General features: G+C 35.3%; 1 protein-coding gene and 1 pseudogene across 1 annotated transcript; both read right to left on the bottom strand.

The window, feature by feature from the left end:
- Window positions 1-3,021: 3,021 nt before the first annotated feature.
- Window positions 3,022-9,113, bottom strand: LOC107848807 (annotated as a pseudogene).
- Window positions 9,114-11,000: 1,887 nt separating this feature from the next.
- On the bottom strand, window positions 11,001-23,713 carry LOC107850368 (condensin-2 complex subunit H2). The gene is made up of 11 exons (XM_016694848.2): window positions 23,383-23,713; window positions 21,648-21,747; window positions 14,013-14,119; window positions 13,796-13,935; window positions 13,265-13,721; window positions 13,009-13,184; window positions 12,757-12,930; window positions 12,556-12,645; window positions 12,252-12,353; window positions 12,009-12,167; window positions 11,001-11,720 (listed from the first exon to the last, which is right to left on the bottom strand). The coding sequence occupies exons 1-11, from the start codon at window positions 23,591-23,593 to the stop codon at window positions 11,367-11,369; spliced, it is 2,070 nt and encodes a 689-aa protein (XP_016550334.2). The 5' UTR covers window positions 23,594-23,713; the 3' UTR covers window positions 11,001-11,366.
- Between the last annotated feature and the right edge of the window lie 251 nt (window positions 23,714-23,964).

The following is a 23,964-nucleotide window of genomic DNA, read 5'->3' as shown; positions in this document are numbered from 1 at the left end:
TAAAACCCGATAAGCAAAAAAACAAAAAAGTAAAAAAAAAAAAAAGAAGTGGCGGAAAATTAATAATTCTTTGATCACTCCCTCCATTTTTTTTAATTGTTCTCCTCTTTTTTTTTTTAGTCAATTTAAATTAATTTTAAAATTAAATTAGACTAGATTAATTTAATTTTTTAAAATTAAAATATAGATATTCAAAAACTACATGAAAAAGTACAATAAATTATATGTTTTTAATTTAATTAAAAAATATATTTTAAAATATTAATTAAAAATTTATATATTTGACTCTCAAAAAAGAATTAAAAAGGAATACAACATGATTACGATGAAAAAGTAGTGAGCACATTTACTTAAACTAGATGATGAATTTGACACGTATGTCTAGATGCTAAATACCATCAAAGAATGTGGTATAAGGGATGAGACTGCTTCTCCCTTAATCAGAGGCCTCGGGTTTGAGTTCTGGATATGAAAAAAATCTTTGATAGGGAGGGCTTTCCCTGAATAGGACCCATACGATGTAAATTTGAATTAGTCGGGCTTCAATGCGGATACCGAAAATCGAATGAAAAAAAATATATATATATATCTAGATGCTAGATGCGGGAAGTCAAACGTTGGCCATGTGCAATTATATTATTACCTATCACTATTAATAGAAAGGGGCTAAATCTATATTACTGGCCAGACAAAGATGGTTATCTAATAATGTGGAAAACAAGAAATATAAATCTTTTGTCAACCAATAACTTTGTGATGGGTGGGATAGATAAGATCTTCCACTCAAAATAATTTATGTTGTGACACGTTTTTTACTTAATAAGATCTTACGAGATGCCTATCTGAATTAGTTTGCGTCACAAAGTGTGATACGATATAAATTTGGTACGTATAAAAAACAAGCCAAAAATAGTTCACAAATAAAGGGTAACTCGAGAGCTCAACAAACACCAAATCTCGGTTCCAACAACATCAAGAAACAAGGTGTAAATGACACCAAAAACACTAACAACAATAAGAGATAAACAACAATAACCAGAGGAACAACACTACAATAACAATAATCCAACGGTTACAAGATTACAAGAAAAACAAGAACCAAATGGTTCACTAGACTACACAAGTAGTACATGATATGTAAAGATAGAAAGTGAGACATACACTATTACAAGGTTAAGAACCCAAAAATGTATTAAATCTAAGGACCCCTAAGACTTACAATAGCAATACCACACTCTTACGTGACACAAGAGGGATTCCACCACTCAAGCACTAACGTATTCAAGCAATACACAATCACAAGTGAATCCACACTTGTTCATGTCCTAGTTTAGGCCCTAGAGACCCTCTCTCTCAAGAGATGTGTTCTTTCAACAATATCCAATAAAAACTAATGAACTAAAACCCTATATTGTTCTATTTATAGTACTTTACAAATAAAAAGATAAAATGACAAAAAGGCTCTTTAATGACCAAGTAGGCAAATAGGCACCTATGGAGTGTTTTTAGGAGCAGTTTGGAGCCCTTTTTAACACTTCAACTCATACACCTCCAAGGTAACATCCAAAATATTTAAAAACGTTCATCTTCATGATCGTGTTTGTATCAAAATGGATATCAAACATAGATTAGACTAAAAAAAGAAATTTATTTATGGTGAAATGATAAATACTAAAAAAAGAAATTTATTTATGGTGAAATGATAAATACCTTTTTATTCTTAATTAGAAGATTCGAGTTCAAATATTTGAAAGTTGAGTTGCCTTTGGTATGGTATGTTTAGTAGTATATATTTGCCAACCTATTTTGATCCACTTATTATAGAGAGATTACGTGTAAGTTATATACCAAAAGCAAATATGTAAGTAGTACCCTTTGAGAACTTCTTGTCATAATTAAAAAAAGTTCCTTTGGAGAATGGAATTCTATAAAAACATCAAGAGAAAAAGACGTGTCCCATTTTTATTTCTATGATTATATCCACCAATTTTTTTATTTTTTTTTAAACAACTAAAACTCTATATTTGAATCGAGGTCTATTGAAAACAGCATCTCTATCTCACTTATGAGGTAGAAAGGTGAGGTAGAGGTACAGAATGTGTACACACAGGGGCGGACCTACGTTCTATTTTGGGTTGCTCCGGCACCCACTAAACTCGACGCGGAATAGGTATAATTACATAGAAAATATATAAAAATAGATATAAAATATAAAAAAGCATCCACTGTAACAAAAAATTAGTTGCGTGCATTGACATTTGGGTTGATCTAAATTAAGGTGCTTCATTGGAAGGAGGTCCTGGGTTGAACTTCATTGAGGTGATTTTCGTTTTAATATTTCTTAAACACCCATTATCCTTAAACCCTAGGTCCGCCACTGCATACACACTACCTTCTCCAAACCTCAATTTGGTGGGCATACACAAGATATGTTGTTATAACTAGAGTCCAATATCCTTTTGAGTTTCATGATAATAATAAGTCGAATACACACTTTAAATAAGGATAAGGGGCTAATAGGTCGCCTGTTAAGTTTGAGTGTCTATTCAACTTATTCGGACAGTGCATTTCGGCGCACTAAAGCTATCGTTATGCGCTATGTTCAGGGAAAGGGCCTCACCACAAGGGTGTATTGTAGACCGTCTTACCTTGCATTTCTGCCAGAGGCTGTTTCCAAGGCTTGAACCTATAATCTTCTGATCACATAGCAACAACTTTACCACATTGACGGAACCCACAGTTTACCTGCCACATTCAAAGAGACTTAACATCATCTATTTTGATATTTTGGAAGTTATGAAATACAAATTCATAAATTTAGTTGTTGTTTTTTATGTGTTTTATGGACCTAATGTTTTATTTATACTTTTCGGAATCATATGAGCAAGTATTAAGTTTGAATCTGACGTTATATGGATGAATAATTTTCTCAGGACTAGATTTGCAAGGTTTTTAGATTTAGGGTACAAATTTCAAATCAAAGCATAAAAAAACGGGTACATGTATATAAACCAACATTACTCGAAAATCATTTATTCAATAACTTGAAAAGTTATTACATATATAAAGAAGTGGTGGTCGAGCTGCTGAAGCAGGCAACACTCGGTCGACATGCCTGCTTATAAATCAAACTTCAAAGGGGCTAAACTTTAAAACATTTAAGTAGAACAAAAGCCCATGAAGAACTCATGAATTAGTTTGTTAATTTCATTGGGCTTTTCTTGTTGCAGAAAATGGCCAACATTTTCCAATATAACCACTTTTTGTAGCAAAGGCACATCTTTTTTCATTCCACCATTGTTTATATAATCTTTAACTCCAGGGGCATTGTATGTTTAAGTCCAAATCTCCCACAATGAACTTCACTGGTACTTTCACTTTTGCACCTGTCCATGCTGCTGTCAATTCCCAATTTCTGCATTTCGAAGTCGAAGTAATTTTGTTAGTTAAAGACAAGATAGAGTTGCTCGGATGGTACACAACTCTCGCTTTCAACCCAAGGTTGTGTGCTCGAGTCAGTTCAAGTAACCAAGGGAGCAGAAAGGCGAGAGCTCCTAGAGAGGGGTAAAAAGAAATCAATGAAAGACATTTTGTTATATATTCAGGAGTAAAGCATCTAGTACCCCGGAACTATGATCAAATTTGTTACGACACTCCAATTTCCCGGGGGTTCGATTACCCCTGAATTAAATCTTAGCATATTTTTATCCTCTTTTTTAGCTGATGTGACACCTTTTGTCAATCTTTTTAGCTGACGTGGACCTCATTTTATGTAATAAAGATGTCACGTCAATACAAAAGAGTGACAAAAATATGCTAAAATTGAGTTCATGGGTAATAGAATTCCTGTAAAGTTAAGAGTGTATCGTAGCAACTTTGGTTATAGTTCGGTGGTACTGGATGCTTATTTCTATATTCAGACATTGAAATAGCTCAAGAAACTGATCAAATGCTAAGGATGGTGTTCAAACAATTGCCCGAGGCATTTTCTCTATCCCTTCTTACCCTCAAGGACACGGACACCTTACGTTCTTGACAGAGGCGGATTCAGAATTTCAAACTTGTGGGTTCCCAAGGGCTCCTTTCCTGCCTCTAAGCCATCCCTTGGTTTAGTTACAGACTCCCACCTATTAATATTTATAACTTTTGGCGATTTTTCTATGTAATTTTAAGCTTTACGATAGCGGGTGTGGGTTCCCGGGAACCCACACCTTCTACTATACATCCGCCACTGGTTCTTGAACATATAATCATCTTTCATCTAACCTAGTCTCCTTCGCCCCTCGAGACCAACAAGAGGTAGTACAAGAATATTAACCTGTCGTCCATCGTCCATCGTCCATCAAATACGTCTTTCAACCTAATGTCTAACTCCACTCTCTCCATTTCACCTCGCATTTTTGTAAAGAGTTTGTTTCCACAGTTCAAACTCGTGGCCTCCTCCTACTCGCATAAACACCAATTTTATCAGTTACGTCAAGGCTCCCCTTCTATATCAGAATACCCAGTAATGTAACTATTACATTCTCCTATCAAGATAACACTAATTTTCCTACTAAAATGAAAAGTGTAACGTACTTTTTAGCCAATCTAGGAATTCCCCTCGGTCTACAACCATGTAGGGTGAAAGCGAGTTAGTATACTAATTCCTCATCCACAAATCAGACCTTCCCTCAGGGTTCTGAATGAAGAATTTGAAAAACAAAACGACAAGTCGAAGGCAAAAGGAGTACAAATACAAGACAAAAACTTACAGGTCAAGTGATCTGTAGTAATTCACTCCACCAGTGAAGCCTGTCTTTTCGTATTTGCTAGCATAGTAATACGCTAAAATTGAATTCAGGGATAATAGAACCCGTTGGATGTCGTAGCAACTTTGATCATAGTACGGGGATCTGATGCTTATCTCTTCTTTTCCGTAATATTTGTTACTAATGTTCTTCAACATTCTACACACAACAACAACAATATACCCCGTATAATCACATAAGGGAGGTCCGAAAAGAATAGTTGTAAGAGATCTTACCTGTGGTATCTCCATAGCCAAATTTTAATATGAGGTATTACATATATAAACATACATACAAAATTACTACTGTAATAATTTTGAGTTGTCTTATTTGTTCTTGCATAGTAGTTGTTTCGATGTAGTATTTTTAAAAGACACTTAACCTTTAACTTCACATATTAATAAGATTATTAATAAAAGTAAGGATTAATTCTTGTTAATAAGATGTTAGCCATTTATTTATAATGCATTAACTTGAATGTTGTTGTTAAATTATTTATTAATATTAAGTTTGAGTTGTTTAGTTCAAAGTTCTAAAATATTTCTTGTAAAAATGAGATAACTTTTTTTCTTTTTTATTATTATTATTTTTTAGATATTTTTTAAAAATATATTTCACAATCTTCATTATCATTTCAAGTGAAGTTGAAATAACAGAGTTTACTATTAAAAATTTTGAGGCCTCAAATTTTGGAGGTCTAAAGCGAAGGTTTTACTAGTTTTACCCTTGAGCCACCCTTGCATAGCCGCAAAAATCAAGAGCTAGAGCTCTATAACCAAGTTTATGTCACGCCCCAAAATTCCATCGGGCCGGACTGGCACCCGAAGCCGAGAAGGCACGGGAGAACCCGTTCAAATACCTGTACTTTCACTTACATGTCACCAAAAATTTGGACAGCACTTCGTTGCATATAGAAGGGTCTAATTACCTGTATCAGCACAACACGCACAAATATAAATATATATAATACTTGGCCGTCGGGGCCACCACATATAAAAATATAACATCACTATATGAACTTCCATGACTTTACCCTTCCTTATGTCTACAAAGCCTCTAGGATATACATGACATAACTAGGGTCGGGACAAACCCCCGCCCACACATGACTCCTGTACAATAACAAAACATAAGGGACCGACTCGGAAAGCTCCGAAGCAAACTGGAGCTCACCAACAATAACTGTATGACCTGGCTCCTATTTATGCTGTGAATGAGCTGAAGCACCTGTGCCTGCAGCATGAAATGCAGGTCCCCCGTGAGGGACGTTAGTACGAAATATGTACTGAGTATGTAAAGCTGTAAATAATCATATGTGGTATGGGGGATCAAGAAAATCAGACGCAAGTGAATAAATCATAATAGAAGTGAACCACACTTCATAAACACTTTTAGGATCATGTACATTATCTTCTCATTAATCTGAATTGGGTTCTTGAATTCAAACACATTTGTGGAACGATATACATTCGTTCATTTCATTCTTTACAATTATCATTCGCCATTACCTCCTCCTCTCGAACCTCCAACCACCTAACAATAATCAATACTGTACCGTACTGTGACCATTAGGCTGCCCCCAATACATATCAACTGTAATTATATCAAATATCGGGATCGGCCCATGCTAGACTTAAGCCCCTGAGCTACCACCCACACGTATATCAAGTAACACACACAAGAGATCTTTCCAATAACTTAGTTCAAAAGCTTTTGAGATTATTACATTAGTGTTCATGCCAATACAGTACCTTTGGAATAATGATACATCAATAGGAACCAAGTAACAGACTTTCTATACAATAACGATGTAATAAAGACTCATTGGTACATCAACAATGTGTTTCGGAATCATCAATATCACAACAATGAAATAGGAGCCTTTCGGTATATCAATGAAACATTTTGACACTTTATAGAATGGAAACAACTTCGTTGGTAATGTAGAACAATACATGTTTTTGGACAACGTCGGAATCTTACTTGATGGAACATTGGTGTTTTCATGCCAAAGAACATCGTTAGAGTATGTTTTACATACCTCGTTGTAGATTCGGATACCAATTCAATACAACTTCCCGCCTTTACAAATCACTTATCTACAATGAAATGTTTGGCATCTAGTATTAGCAACCCAACACCACAATTCTCTTCCATAATTCCATACAACCAATATTTGCAAAGCATTCCAAAAACCAACTTGAACAATCGGTTTATGTGTATATATATATATAATCATCATTTCAATACCACATCATCACACCAAATCCCTTCACAATTCAACATAATCCAACTATGCACAAGAATAATCCAACATCATTTCCAATCATCTTTCAACAACAATCAAATAACATACTTCTTATGCTCACATGCATATATATATACATATCCATATAAATAACACCAACATAATTTACATCCTTACCATAAAATGGCCCTTTTGATTTCGAAGTCCTATTGGCACAAATAAGGGGTGCTTCTCGAAGCCCTCGAGACGGTGAACACAACTACGGAATCAATTTGGATTTTCTACGGTTGAATCACAAGATAATTGGAGTTGAACTTAGGCTAGGGTTTCTTATTCTTCAATAATTTGGATGATAAATGATGGATATGAGGCTAATTATATGTATATAATGACCAATTTTCGTCCATGAGGTGATGGAAAATGACCATATTGCCCTTAAAATTTAAGTAAATCCGAATCTGTCCATGGTGGACTGTTTTGATAGGTTAAAGTAAATCGACCATAACTCTTTGCTCCGATATCGGATTTGGGTGAAATTGGTATCGTTGGAAAGATAATTGAAAGGTCTTTCATTTAATATAAGGTAGGCCACCCAGTTCGTCCTGTACAAGGAGTTATGATCGTTTGAAGTTGACCCTAAAAATCTGTTTTGATAGGCTGAAGTAAAACGAGTATAACTCATTACTCAGATGTCGGATTTGGATGAAACCAATTGCATTGGAAAGAAGACTCAAAGATCTTTCTTTTCATAGGTGGCAGCTCTCCCAGTTCATTATATTAAGGGATTTATGATCGTTCAAAGTTGACCCAAAAAAATGGCTGGCCTCAGTAGTTTGTGTGCAGGAAATTGTCCTGCACATTTACTATTCCCAATATCCCGGCCACCATTTTATAGTTTCAAACGTGCTCGATTATATCCGAAAACTATCCGTATTTGAAAATCTTTATATCGTTGGAAAACTTATTCAATAACCTTCATATGGAACCATCGACGGGCAAATTCCGGTATAAATAAAATAAAATAAAATTAATTCCATATAAATAAGACCAATACACGTACTTGAATACGCCAATATATGTACTTGAATACGGGGTGTTACAGTTTATCCACGAAAAAATATTTGCTAACGACAAGGATATAAATGACTTCAAAATTTGTTACTAATGTTTTTCAGAATTTTACATGTACACACACAACAACAACAATATGCCAAGTGTAATCACACAAGTGGGGTCCGAAAAGGATAGAATGTACGCAGATCTTACCAATGGTATCTCCGTAGCCACGAAGATCAAGAGCTATCGCTCTATAACCATGTTTAGCCATGAAAAATATGCGCTAACGACAAGGGTATAAATCACTTCATAAGTACATGTACACACAAAATTAACAACAAGAACAAGAATATACCAGGTGTCATCACACAAGTGAGGTCTGAAAAAGATAAAATGTATGCAGATCTTATCTGTGGTATCTCCATATAGCCGCGAAGATCAAGAGCTAGAGCTCTATAACCATGCTTATCCATGAAAAATATTTGCTAACGACAAGGATATAAATGACTTCAAAGTATAACTAAAAGGGTAGCCTGCCCGATGCACTAAAGCTCCCACTTTACGCAGGGTCCGAGGAAGGACCCCATACACCACAAGAGTGTATTGTACATAGTCTTACCTTGCATTTCTGCCAGACGCTGTTTTCAAAGGCTTGGATCAGTGATATTTTACATACAAATGCACACAACAACAACAACATACCACGTGTTACCGAAAAGGATAGAATGTACGCAGATCTTACCAGTGGTATCTCCGTAGCCACGAAGATCAGGAGCCACAGCTCTATAACCATGTTCAGCCATGAATGAAATTTGGTGCCTCCATGAATACCATAATTCTGGGAATCCATGAATGAACAAAACAACATGAGGACCTTTCCCTTTTTCAACATAATGCATGTTTATCCCATTTATTTTTACAAATTTGTGATAAAAACAATATTCCTCCATTTCTTTTTGAAATTTATTTGTTTGTGTGTTCAATATAATCTTTGGTACTCTTTTGGGCTGCTATTTGTAAACTTATATAGAGGTTAAATAACAGTATAACACGTAAAATGTCACCATGCACTTGATGTTTACGTAAATACAATGAATACTTTTCTTTTTATTTCTCATCCGGTGTCCGATATCCGCATTGAAACCCGACTAATTCAGACTCGCATCGCGTAAGGCCCATTCGGGGGAAGTATTTTTCCATACTCAGGGCTCGAATCTGAGACCTCTGATCAAGGAAGAAACAACCCATCCGCTGAACTATATCCTTTGGTTGTGTCAATACAATGAATACGACGTAACGTATATGAACATGTGGTTACGATTTAAATAAAACCTAATAATTTTTGTTCAAACCTAAAATTTGTGTGGAAAAATCATTGTATTTAATATGGACAAATAATTTATTTAAAACCCGATAAGCAAAAAAAAATTTGTGCATTATTCTTTCGGCACTCCCTCCATTTCTTTTGATCTCCTATTTTTCATGGGTCAATTTAATTAAATTTTAAAATTAAAGTTGATTATATTAATTTAATTTTTTAAAGTTAAAATATAAATATTTAAAAACTACATCAAAAATACTATAAAGATTATAATGAGAAACTAGTGAACATGGTTACTCAAACTAGATGAGTTTGACACGTATAGCAAAAGATGCTACATGAGGAAAGTCATAAATTGGCCAAGTGCCAATTATATTATACCTATCACTATTAATAGAAAGAAAGTCAAATTATTATTATTGGAAGATGACGATGGGATGGATAAGATCTTTTATTTATAAATTATGTTTTGAAGCGTATTTTTTTCATAAATAAGATCTTACGAGAGATCTATTTGGATTAATTAACACCACAAAGTAGATATCGAACATCAGGTGAGATATGAAAAATGGTTTGTGTTGAGATAGTTAGTACTACTTTATCCTTTTGATCCACTTATAATAGAGGAGTTACGTATAAGTTATACCAAAAGCAAATATGTATATTGTACTCTTTGAGAACTTGTGTTCATCATAATAAAAAGAGTTCCTTTTGAGAATGGAATTCTATAGAAATATCAAGAGATAAAAAGGTGTCCCATTTTTATTTCCATCATTATACTCACCAACACCAACTCTTGCTTTTTAAAAAACTAGTCCTATATTTGAGTCGTGGTCTATCGAAAACAGTCTCTCTACCTCATCTATGAGGTAGAGGTACCGATGCGTATATTTGAGTCGAGGATTATCGAAAACAGTTTCTCTACCTCACCTATGAGGTAGAGGTACAGATGCGTATATTTGAGTCGAGGTCTATCGAAAATAGTTTCTCAAACTCACCTATGAGGTAGAGGTACAGATGCATATATTTGAGTCAAGGTCTATCGAAAACAGTCTCTCTACCTCACCTATGAGGTAGAAGTACAAATGCATATACTTGAGTCGAGATCTATCGAAAACAATCTCTCTACCTCACCTATGAGGTAGAGGTACGAACGCTTACACTCTACCCTCTCCAGACCTACCTTTGGCGTGAATACACAAGATATGATGTTGTAACTAGAGTCCAATATCCTTTGAGTTTCATGATAATGATAGCCCAAGTTTTTGAAGATTATGGGAATTTGGACAGGTGATCTAATCCCAATAAGTCGAATACACACTTAAAATAAGAATAGGGGGATTATAGGTCGCCCATTAAGTTCGAGTGTGTATTCAACTTAAACTGTGTATTCTACTTATCCGGACAACTTCAGGGTGCATTTGATGTCTTTTCCCTTAATATGATCATTCATCAATATCACCATCAAAGAATAATGGAATGGACAAAATTACATATTGACAAAACACGTCTAGTAAACTACCTTTTGATCACATTATTACCCAAACATCAAGATACAATCTTGAAAACTACCATAGCAAAAAAAAAAAAAAAAAACAGTCAGATGTTAGGTACATATACTGGTTTGATGTAATAACTCCAACAAACAAATATACACTTGAAACATTACTGGCAAATTGATAACTATGGTGTTTGCGCCAGTTTGCTCACACCTTGACGGAACCCACAGGTTACCTGCCACATCGAACCAGCACATGCATGTTTGCCTACAAAGAGACTAATGAAAAGTAACCTCTGCATATGTCAAATATTGTTACATTTTCCTTGATAAGTACAACACTAAGGCCTAATTAAGTTAAGCAAGAAACAGATCTTACAGATATCAGCAGCCAATGGGTTATTGGTTTGCGATAAGAATTACAACGGTAGGGGTATGTTCTTTTCCGTTTTGCTACATTGCAGTACGCAAATCCGATGTTGCTACTAATCTGGACTTCCTTCTTTTCTTGTTTTCAGGTGTGCATCTAGTTCCATTAACTTTTCCCATCTTCAGGGGAAATCTGCTACCCGAATCGGGTTCTGGCGATGAATCAACGGCAGCCTGAACTGCTTTACCTTTGTTCTTTTCCTTTCTACTGCAATGATTGTGTATTGGTAATTTCGCTCTCTTTTTTGATGATTGAAACTGCATTTTCTCCCTACCGTTATTATGCTTAAGGAGTCGGACATAGAAGGGATTTGCAGCTGTGTAACAAGTGGACTCGCGTACTGCACCTCTTTCTAAACCAACATCTCCATTGTTTACCTACAATTTTTTGTTTTTAATGAAGCGAAAGAAAAAAAGGTAAACATTGCTTATTGCTGGTGTCAGCAACAACAACAAAAACAATATATTCCCACATAGTGGGGTCTGAGGAGGGTAAAATGTACGCAGTCCATACCACCCCCCCCCCCCCCCCCCCCGACCGAAGAAGTAGAGAGGCTGCCTCAGGCATGAAATAAAATTTCAAAAGCTAAAAAAGGAATATATTACTTCCATCTTACAAGGGAGGCAGCTCTAATGTCACTAATATTCACGTAGAAAGGAATTTACCAATTGCAGAAGCGCAGAAAATGTTCGAGTGATGTCATGCTTCTCCGAACCCTTGACAACATCAGAAAAGGACATGGTGCTTTTATCATTTGCTTCCAGGGATAACTTGCTCAAAACCCTTGCCCCATATTCATGAATGTCAAAGGGCGGATGTGATTCCTGCAAGTAAACACTAAAGCGATGACGTATCTGAACTTGACTGAAAAAAAAAAAAGAAAAAAAAGATCTCAGAATGCAACACACTTGTTCCTCCAAGTTCTGCTCAATTCTCTGTTTCCACGTTGAAACCCGAGCAGCCAATTCAGTCTGCTTTTCAGTTTCAGCAAGGGTAGCAAGAAGCGAGTCCTATAAATGGAAAGGTCATCTACCAAGACAATCACAAAAATTTAACAAAATTAACAGATAAGCATGTCTAGAGTTCACATTAGCCAATCCCTTCTCATGCCATCTAGGGAAAAGATCAGTGCCGGTTCATGAGCATGAATAAAATATCAGGACAAATACGTACAATCTATAATTTTATGAAGATCATGGATTTTATTCTTACCAAGTGGGAGCGACAAAGATCTTCAAGATTTTCATGACCATTCGGATCTTCATGAGCTTCACCATCAAAAAGTGGACTACAATTAACATGCTGCAAAAACAAAATATATTAGCAGTTAACTCGTCCATGCTACATTGGGCCAAGAGTCACAGAAACACAATCTGTACTGTATGGAGAAATATCTATATCTAATTTACTAACCTTTTCACCATGTGGATTACCATCAATGTTCATGTCACTATTTTCCGGCATCTCAAAGTCAGGAGGCCCAAAATCGTGATCAGCACTATCATAGTCATTGTCTTCATTCGTTTCCTTTGGAGCGCACAAATCGTCAAAGTCATTCTTCACTCCATGAAGAAGTGATTCCCGAAGCTGCAAACAAAAACTTCATACAATGAAATAACTCAGACAGAAAAAGTTAGGTAGAAATAAATTATCAAGAATTTAAACCTTCTCAAATGGTGGTGGAGATTGTGAGTCAACTTGTTTATTCATGGCACAACATTTCCTCTCCCACACATCATTGAGGTCGGTACTAATGGTACCATGTAATTTCGCAAGCGGAAATTCCATGGCCAAAGATGCAAGTTTTCTGGATACCACGCCCTGCCTTCTATTAGGTTTAACTGCTTGAAAGCATGAAACCTCATTAGATAATAAAGTGCTTGGATATAGAAGAAAACAAAGAGAAGGAAGCCTAAGAAACCTTTTTTGAATGGTTTCACTTTCAAATTGCCAGGTTCATGAGGGTTCAAGGGTTTCCATGGGTCTTCATCATCTGAGTCATCTAAATCTCTAGGTTCTGAATATCCATCTTGATACCCATGTGCATCATCATCAATGTTATCAGGTACATTAAAATTCCCTGGATCAAATTCAGGTGGATCGTTGTTTAAATTGCCTGGATCAAACTCAGGAACCCTTGGAGACTGATATAAATTAGCATCCTGGTTCTTTCGAGCTGAAGACTTATTGCCATTTCCCCCAGAAAGTCCAGTCGGAGAGGAAAAGTTTTTGCGGTATTTGGATTTTAGGGAACTGCCCTGGAAATTATTGTTCAGCCCCTTTCCAGCTATATTCTCACTATCCAGAAATCCATCCACTGTTACAGAATCACATGCGTCCAACAGAATAAAATCTCGATAAAGATCACATGTGGCTAGCTACAAGCAACAATAGAACAAATCAAGATAACAGAAAACATACTGTAACTGTACATAAACAGACACTGACATACCAAGTAAGACTCTAGTTCTCCAGCATCTCCAGTAACATCCAGGCAGTCACCCTCGAGGACAACCAGATTTGCAGGGGCCTTCACAAACTGGGTGAATGAATCCCTGCATGTCGTGTTATCCAACATATTTTTTGCTTCCACTGCAAAAAGTACAATATAAATCGTGCAGTTTGAAGTCCGGGCACGTATTAAAATAACAGACAAGTAATGATGCTACCTGGGATTTCCTCTGAAGCCCAAAATGGATCATCCTCTTCATGGTTGGCAGCAGGCAAACCGTTTTCATCCGCTTGGGTTGATCCACTTGCTGATTGATCTGGTTCACTGATTTAACAGGAAGGGAAAAACTCAATATCTAACATTTTTGGGTTATGATACTTAAAATATCAAGAACTGAATTAGTATATTTGGTGTACTACAAAATTGATAGCAATGAAAAATGTATCGACAGCTAGTTAATATGAATTACTCACTGCCCTTCATCAGAACGAGCAAATAGAAAATCATTGATAAAAGTCTCAGGTGAAAAACAAATTATGTTTTATATTGGTAGAATTGGTTGAAACAGTGATGGTAAAGGCTCCCTAGAGGCATGCCAAAACCCCAAAGTTAGGTGAAACTCATGGTAGCAAGTTTGTCTTGTTTAGATGACGCCTTAGAGTAGGCATCAACAATGCCCATAGGCTTTATTTTAATGAAGCTAGTACCAGACAATAAACATAGTTGGAAAAGGAAGGTTGTTTGAATCAGTTGGTGTTACTTATGCAAGGAGACGGGCGGAGATGTTGAATCTGATTTTGACCTGAAATGACGTTTAAGAAAATAAAGACGACTTTTGAATCTTCTAGAATGTATCAAAATGCCCTTTAATGTTGTGGTCTTAAAACAAACTAAAAAGGAAAACAAATTGAAATGGAGGGATTGTCTCTTATCAAATGTCTTTTCTTAACGTTCGACACTGATCACTATCATCACTTTTGGTTAAATAAAATTATTACTTGAAAAATTTATATATTTCAATACTTGATGACATTTCAATCTAAAAGGTTATTTTGTTAGATGAATATAGGTAGAAGGAATATAACAATGAAAAATAAAGGTAAAAAGAATATGAAGTACCAACACAAAAAATTGAGATATACTCTTTCATAAACTAGAAATAACTAAAGACAAAAGCAGTAAGCAGTGCACAAAGTTAGCAAATGATAATTTTATTAGAAGTGTAAATTTATTGACCTTAATAATAAAAAACAAGGAGGTTCTAAAACAGGAAAAAATAAATGAAAGAAAAAAACTCGAAACGACTACAATGCCGCCCACGATTCCTATCTATTAACAAAACGAATAAAGTTCCTGGTTAACGGATTAAAACGCTAGTGTCTCATAATCCAAGGCCATCTGTGCACCCAAAAACAGACAAAATACAATAGTGACTGATGATTACTTGCCCAAATCTCCAATTCATCTTAATAGTAGTAAAATCATTAGAAACAATTTACATCAACGTTTTTTGAATATTGAATCAAGTGATTAGGCTTTCAAATGGTACATAGTTAAAAATTACAGAAATTTAGAAAACGTAATTTTACAAGAGTGCACATCCTTTCAGGATTAGCAAGAAGCCGGAATGGCAATTAACGGTTTTGTCTATAATACAGTACACCTAAAAGGATAAAGTGTCGAAAACGTCAAGTTTTTTGAGATTTTAGAAGAAGATACCTAGAGAGATAGACTTGCACAAATTTTTTTCTAACCTCAACTTCAATGAAATATTTCCAACTTCAACTTCAAATGTATGTCCAAGCAGGCCATAATCTCTAAAGGGAAAAGACATCAAATGCATGCTAAAGTTTTCTGGATAAATTGAATACACACTTCAACTAATCGGGCAACCTAATACACCCCTAACCTTGTTCGATGTAATATTATTACCACCTTCCTAAGACAATCTCACCCCTAACCTTGTTCGATGTGATATTATTACCACCTTCCTAAGACAATCTCAGATTTTATGTGGAGTGAATGTTATACACATGCTTGACATGTGTAGAATATCATTTTCAGTTTTTTTTTAAACCTTTTTACTTTAACATTTCCTTTTCTTTTCAAAACATTTTTCTTCTTCCTCCTCCACCATAACACATTTCCCTCTTTTAAATCTCTTCTTCTTCTGTCTCCGTCATTGATAAATTAAAGGAAAAAGAGAAATCTGAAGAGAGAAACAAAGAACAATAAGTCCGCTATGGAGTGTAGAAGCTGTTGATGGTGGAGCGTTGATAGGCGCTAGAAACACCACTGTTGCCAGTGAAGCAAATGAAAATTTTCATGTATGTAAAACTACTAAAATCTTGATAAACTAAGGCTGAAAATCAACCATTTCATTGGTATTCTTTGTGTAGATGAAATTAAGTATGTTATTGGTGGTTCAGGACTAAAATAGCATTGTGATGGCCTTAGGTGGTGCTCCGGCAGGAATAGAGCAGACAGAGAGAGTAATCGTCTTCTCTGATAGGCTTTTGATAAGTTAAGGCAAAAAATCATGGATTTTAGGCATAGATATCACAAGGTTTACAGTGGGAGTCGTAATCTACATCAATGATGTTTCCGATGGGTTAGAGTAAATCATCATCTTTTCCACTCCTTTTAATTTCTTCCTTAAAGTTCCTCTTTCAAAGTTTCAAGGGAGGGAGTTGGAGATGCACCCATGGGGAATAAATGAAGAAATGACGGGATCGATGGCTTACTGAAGAAGAACTCAAGGGGAAAGAGTTTTACAGAAAGTCGGGCCCACAAATAAAAAGAATAAATAAGACAGGGAATCTTACATAATTAATGTATTTCTAATTACTATGTATAAGAAGACTTAATTATATAATGACCAATAAAATAGTGCCACGTGCATGTCATTTTAAGATTTTTTTTTCTTCTTCTCACACAGCTTAAGGGAGGTGAATGCACTTTCTCTGCCATTTCACCTGCTAAGGTGATAATAATATCACATCGAACAAGGTTTGAGATGGTAGAAGGGTTAGTGTCTGGAAACACAAGTGGTGTGGAGAGGATGAGAGTTTTCTCTAACATATATCGAGTGTCTTACCAAAGAGAGATGACAATCCATCAAGTTTTGAGGTCTCACGGGGGGAAGTTCATTGGCATTTGAGGTTTAGGAGGTTTAGGAGGAATCTACACGACTAGGAGTTGGTAGAATTTATTGATTTGGTGGAGTTACTAACTGGGCATGATCTACTTATTGATAGATTAGATATATGGAGATGACGAGAGAGTAGAGTTGGCTCATTCTAGATTAAATCATATTAAATGAAAGGTTATTAAGGAGAGTTGATTGTATTTTTCCCTCATTGTGCTATTCGGGTACCTACATTCCTAGGAAGGTGCACTTCTTTGCATGATTGGCAATAAGGGGTGTGATATTGACAGCAGAAAGCCTAAGAAAGAATATCAAATATGTTAGTTGGTGCTTCATATGCAAAAGTTCACGTGAAGATGTGGATCATCTCTTGTTGCATTGTCAAGTGGCTAACGGTCTATGGAGAGTAGTTCTTACTTGTTTGGGGTGCGATAGGTGATGCCAAGAACAGTGAAGGAGGCTTTGCATAGCTGCGGTTGCAGAAAGGGAAAAAGGAGTCTTAAGGCTTGGAAGGTTGCCCTGCTAGCTTTGTTGTGGTTATTTGGAGAGAGAGAAATAGGATAGAGTTCAAAAGGGTTAAACAAGATGTTTTTAAAGTTGCAAATAAGTCTTTTGTTTCTAATTTGCTTTTGATGTTCCCATGACACCCCGATTTGTATAGAAGATTGGGTCTCTTTTTTAAAGAATCATGTTTTGATGTAGGTCCTCTTTTTTGGTTATGCGACTGCTATAGGATATTCCTTCCCTAATCGTTAATAAAATTATTTACCTTATCAAAAAACGAACAAGGTTAAGGGTGTATTAGGTAACCTGATTAGTTGAAGTTTGTATTCGACTTATCCGAACAACATACGGTGTATTTGATGTCTTTTCCCATCCCTACACACCAGAGCTTTCCATGCCAAACATGGAATGTTGGGCATAGTCTATTGAAATAACTTATAAAGGATGATTTAACAAGATTGCACTGTCAATATTAACAAGGACACTATAAGTGGAAACTAAGTTGCATGGACTCGGGTGCGGGTATCCGAGACAGGTACGAATCTGAGAGTCGAATTCATCAAAATTTAAATTTAAGATTTGGGGGTGCGAATCCGAGTATGGCTATGGGTGCAGGGATTCAGCTAAAAAATTAAATATTATAAATATGGAGTTATAAGGATATTTTAAAAATCCACTTTTAACTTTTAAGATAGCTTTTAGTTACTTTTCAATTAGGGTTGGTATATATATATACTTGTATTTTTGGAAAACCAACAGGCACATATATATTTTTACTATATTAATATAAAAATTCTTTTTATGGGAAACCAACTAGCATATATATGTTTTTACCATATTAATATAAAAATTCTTTTTATATTTTAAAAAATATAATTATTAAAAACCATCGAGTAGATCTGACGAGTCATTCTTTCCAGTTTACAACCAGTCTTTCTCTTTCTTCCCAACGATTAAAATTCCGACGACAACAATTACCGTCGCCGGATTTCTCCCTTTCAACGATGGCAGCATTCAACAAGAATTTCTTCCTTCCGATGATGACAGCAGTTGCCTGGTTTTCTCCCTTCCGACGATGAGAGCAGTCGTAGGTTTTCTCCCTTCCGGAGATGATAACAATTACAGTCGCCGGTATTTCTCCCTTCCGACGACGACCACCAACTTTGTTCTTGATGTTGGGTCAACGTCTCCGGATTCGATTGATCGAATCGGAGACGCACCTCGTGCCCGCACCAATGTCGGGACGGGTTCGGCGGCGAAACCAACAAGTTCGCGCAACATAGAGTCGAAATTAATGATTTTGTCTATAATCCAACAGATCTAAAGGATAAAATATCAACTTCAGCTTGTAATTTATTTTTTTTAAGCATAATAGACACTTGTGAGATTTAAAAGCGAGTGGGAGCAATCGCGGAAACACCAAGCATTTTCCAAATCCATTTATGTACATCTTTTTAAGATTGGGATTTTGTCTAAGAAATTCATGTGTCTGGTGGAGTGCCTAAAACTAAATCTTATAGCACTAAAGTGTAACTTTTTCCAAAAGTGCACCCTAGGATGTGGCCTAGTGATCGATGAAGTGGGTTGAGAATATGAAGTCTCAGGTTCAAATCCCAACACAAATAAAAACACTAGGTGATTCTTCTCATTTGTCCTAGCCTTGATGGACAGAAATTACCTGGTATTTGTTGCTAATGGGAGGTGGAAGGTATCCTATGGAATTAGTTGAGATGAACGAAAGTTGGCCCGAACACCGCGGTTAAATATAAATAAATTTAGCAAAAAATCTTTTTCCAAAAGCAAAACTATAATATATTCTTTTTTTGTCTAAAAGGGGTTTATATGAAAAAGTTAGCCAAAGATGTTTTTAAGTCAAGAACTTTAGGAAATGTAACACATTTAGAAGCGGAGATGTATCCCATCAGAGTCTAACTTTCTGGTCAATAATCACCATGATAGAAATTCAAAACAAAAGCAGTAGGCTGCCATATTTTTCATGACATCTACAGTGCAAGTTTAGCTGTATTGGATGTCCCACCAGAAATTTTCTTCCTGAAGTAAAATTTGTGAACATTTCTTTACAGATATACCAGAATAGCTAGAGAAACCAATCGGCATGATCTCAAGCAGGAAACAAATGCAATCTTCTCCAAATCAGGAAAGTTGAGAAACTCTCTAACTTCCCAAAATGACCCACGGTCACTTTTACTCGCACAATATTTGCTTGAACTTTGTCAAACTGTTGAATTCCTAGAGAATTCAGATGAAAATGCAAAATAAGAAGAATAAAAAATAGATTTTTTTGTTCTCCTAGACCTCTAAAAGTACAGAATCTCTTCCCAATTGAACTCAAGTATGTGAGTCTTCTAACTAATGAACAATTCTTTACATCAAGTTACGCTACATAAATAAGAATCTTTTTAATAAGTAGCAACATAAAAAAGAATCACATGACTTATATAATGTTGATGAAAAGCTTCTTTTCCTAGATAAAATGAGAAATTTAACTTTTAAATTGGAAAATAGTATTCAGAGGGCGTAACTTGTTTATAATTCATTCTAAATAACATATGTTTAAAAATATTCTTACTACCAAGACTCTTTCCAATAATCTTCCTCCATTCACCTCAAGCAAATACAGCACCTTCAACAGCAGAAATTGTCAAAGCACAAGTTTGTGCAGCACACACTAGACTCACTTAACTCCGGTACAAAGTTGAGACTCACTTAACTCTGGTACAAAGTTGAACAAAGGTAAGAAAGATCAAAGCAAAGAATCCTACGCTACAGTCTCACGGCAATCTGATGGACCAAGGGATAACACTATTGCTTGAAGCAGACATTACCCACTTTAGACACAACACTGCAATGACAAGACCAACCCACTTTCATTTCAGAAAGAAAAAGAATAACAACCTCTACAAAAACACCTGGTCAATCAGAAATCTTGGCTGTGTAAATGCAATTGCATACATTACAGCTGGTGTTTGGGTAATGTGTGAAAATGTCTTTCTCATAAAACAAATCATGAATTTCCATGCTCCTCAAAGGCTAAAAACATGAGAGAGGCTATTACATACATTATGGCTGGTGTTTGTAAGGAGTCTTCTCAGTTTGTCTAGAGATTTGAACATCAGTAGAAGATGATACACAGAACCTAGAATGCTTTATTTGTCTAATCTGAAAATTATAGAATATTGAGCTGAAATGGGTATGGATATGGAGGATCCATATAGTCGACCCAACTATCCCAGAATTCGAAAGTAGTTAATGTTATTGTTGTTGACTTGTGGCTTCCCTAACCTGGTCACCAGTAAAATCATAAACTTTTGATCAATACCCAAGAGAACTAACCCATAACTAAACCAAAAGTATGTGGTATGTTACTAGGACGTTGTCAACAACTACATGTCATTGTTGCCAGTCAACACCTATCAATACAATACTTTCCAAAGGATTATTTCCCAGAAGGTATTCAAATCCAACTTACAGAGTATGAAATGGTAGCTATCTTAGCAACAATAATATTAATGTACAAAAGATGTTAGCTCTAACTGACATTGCCAGATTAGCATTCACATATACGTAGCTTCATGAAATACAAGGTAATCTTTTTTATCATTTAACTAAGGTGAAGAAAAAGACAAGCAGGGGTTAGATTGTACAAACAACTGCTTGGTAATGTATACAAACTCAATCAACAAAGTGCAACATTTAACAACCATTTACATACAACCTTCATCTAATATTATGCAGCAGAAGTTCTCTAATTACCTGCATCATTTCTCTAGAGGACCAAAAGTACATCAAAACCATCTTCACAGGCTAGTGCACTGAACAAATTTAGAGAGAAACCAAAAGGAAAAAATAGAACAAAAGCTTTCCAAGAAAAGAAACAAGCTTTAAAAGTTGTTTCCACGAAAAACATCAATTTAAACCCTTTCCATAGGAGTTGAACCAGATTTGCAAAGTTAGGACATCATTGTCTAATTTCAGGCTCCTAACGCAATAATCACAGATGAAATGACAAGGATGTACAGTTACTGACCCGATAATACATGTTTCAACCACTTACAGAACAAGAGAAAGTTGAATAAGTTGTAACCTAACCTCTAATTAATCCAGAGACACCTATATAATTCTACTTGAGCAATAAATGAATGAAGACTAAAAATAAATAGCTTCAGTTGAAAAAAAAACCTCTTCTTGGTAATGAATTCCAAGGCATGCACTACAAGAGAATACAGATACTCCACCTTCCTGCTGTACACCTGAACTGACCCCTGAAGTAGCAAAGCAGCTACAAATCCAAAAAAAACGCCTCATCAAAAGAATTACAAGATTACCCTTTTGAGGTAACCAAAATCATTTTTTTTTTCCAAGTAAATGAGACATTCCAAAAATCACAACTTTAAAATCTCAACTTTTCAAGTTTGAAGTTAAAATTCTATAACAAATAAGATCTTAGTGTCCTGACAAACATTAGAAACTTATTTCATCCTAGAAAACATTTCTGCTAAAGTAGGGAAATGTGATTATTATACAAACTGTTGGAGAGTGTACGAGCACACACTAAGCTGAAACATTTACCAACCTTCGGCAAAATTCACAGAAAGGTTATAACCCTCATCATAGTTTTCACTAGTAATTTCACTTCAACTCACATAACTTCAAATTTTTTCCACATAAAATGCTTGTTTAAACACAACTTCACATACCAAAAATCAACTTTAAAAACTCAAATTTTCAATTTTCAAGATTCAACTTCAAAATCTATAACCAAACAGATCTTAATGACTCGAAAACATTAGAAAATGACACAGCTAAGCTGAAAATTTTTACCAACCTTCAACAAAATTTACATTTTGATGTCCATCATCATAATGTTCACCACTAATTTCAATTTCAAGTTTCAACTTCAAAATCTATGACCAAACAGGAATCTTTATCCCTCAAGAAAACATTAAAAGAATGACACATAAAGCTTAAAATATACCAACCTTCAGCAAAATTCACAGAAAGGTTATAACCCACATCATATTTTTCACCAGTAATGTAAAGTACACGTCCAAACACAAAGTCAGGTTTCACAAATCACAACTTGAAAAATTCAATTTTTCAAGTTTCAACTTCAAAACCTATAGCCAAACAGGATCTTAATGTCTCGAAAAAATATTAGAAAATGACACAACTAAGCTGAAAATCTTTACCAAGCTTCAGGAAAAGTCACAGAAAGGTTATAACCCTCATCAAAATTTTCACAGTTATAGAAAAATGACACAAGAAGCTGAATTTTTTTTACCAACCTTCAGCAAAATTCACTGAAAGGCTATAACCTCAGTAATTTCACACAAATTCATATTAGAAAATCAACTTCAAAAACTCAAATTTTGAAGTTTCGGACTTCAAAATCTATGGCCAAAGAGTCTCGAAAAACAACAAGAATGACACACAAAAAAACTGAATTTTAACCAACCTTCAGCAAAATTCACAGAAAGGCTACAAGCACAGTAATTTCACACAAATTCACGTTCCAAAAATCAACTTCAAAAACTCAATTTTTCAAGTTTGGGACTTCAAAATCTATGGTCAAACCGACTCAAAAAACAATAAAAACGACACAAAAACTGAATCTTAACCAACTTTCAGCAAAATTCACAGAAAGGCTATAACCTCAGTAATGTCACACTAATTCGCATTCCAAAAATCAACTTCAAAAACTCAAATTTTCAGGTTTCAGACTTCAAAATCTATTTCCAAACAGGCTCGAAAAACAATAAAAATGACACAAAAAACAAAATTTTAAACAACAAAAAAACAATAAAATGCACGTCGAAACAAAAAACTCAGGTTCCAAAAATCAAAACATTAACAACTAAAATTTTCAATTTTCGACTTCGAAAACGACACATAAAGCTGATTTTTTTTTACTAACCTTCAGCGAAATTCACAGAAAGATGATTCCCATCATCATAAGTTTCGCCATTAATTTCACCGGAACAAATCTTAAGCAAATAATCTTCAAGATTTTTAGCTAAATCAACACCCCAATTCGATTCCAAATCCCTAAGTGGTTGTACACTATGAATCCTCCCATTTTCCTCATCGGCGCCCGACCGGCCCGCCTCCTCTTGACCGTTGATCATCTTATCGGAGCACAAATCTCACCGTCCATTTCAATTGAATTTGTAAAAAGCCCTAATTTTTGGGGAAAAGGGTTTATTTATAACCCTAGCGGGTTCGGGTTACTGGAGATTTTTCAAATATTTGGAAAGAGAATTTCCCGCCTATTTTATATTGAAGAAATGAAATGGGCCAAAGAGAGGGCCCATTAAGTTTATTGGATCTGGTTATTAGCCCAATTGTTTTCGGGATCTTTACACGAATAGCCAGACGAATTTACTGTTTACTTTTTCTAGTCGGTATTAAGGAAGGGCATGGTATTGTATGTTAGAGTAATTTTGATATTCGATTTTTAAAAAATATTATATCATTACCATGCTAAAATAATTCGGTA

This window comes from Capsicum annuum, chromosome 12, assembly GCF_002878395.1.
Source record: "Capsicum annuum cultivar UCD-10X-F1 chromosome 12, UCD10Xv1.1, whole genome shotgun sequence".
Lineage (NCBI taxonomy): Eukaryota > Viridiplantae > Streptophyta > Magnoliopsida > Solanales > Solanaceae > Capsicum > Capsicum annuum.
The sequence above is the reverse complement of the archived record's forward strand: the minus strand, read 5'-3'. Positions and strand labels throughout refer to the sequence as shown.

Bases quoted from the DNA above. Each gene is read 5' to 3' on its own strand.
- LOC107850368 (XM_016694848.2), bottom strand. From the start codon at position 23,593: ATGATCAACGGTCAAGAGGAGGCGGGCCGGTCGGGCGCCGATGAGGAA. The intron at 13,722-13,795 runs GTATGTCAGTGT...TGTTGCTTGTAG, and splicing joins GAGAACTAGAGTCTTACTTG to CTAGCCACATGTGATCTTTA. The intron at 12,646-12,756 runs GTTAGTAAATTA...TTGTTTTTGCAG, and splicing joins GTAATCCACATGGTGAAAAG to CATGTTAATTGTAGTCCACT.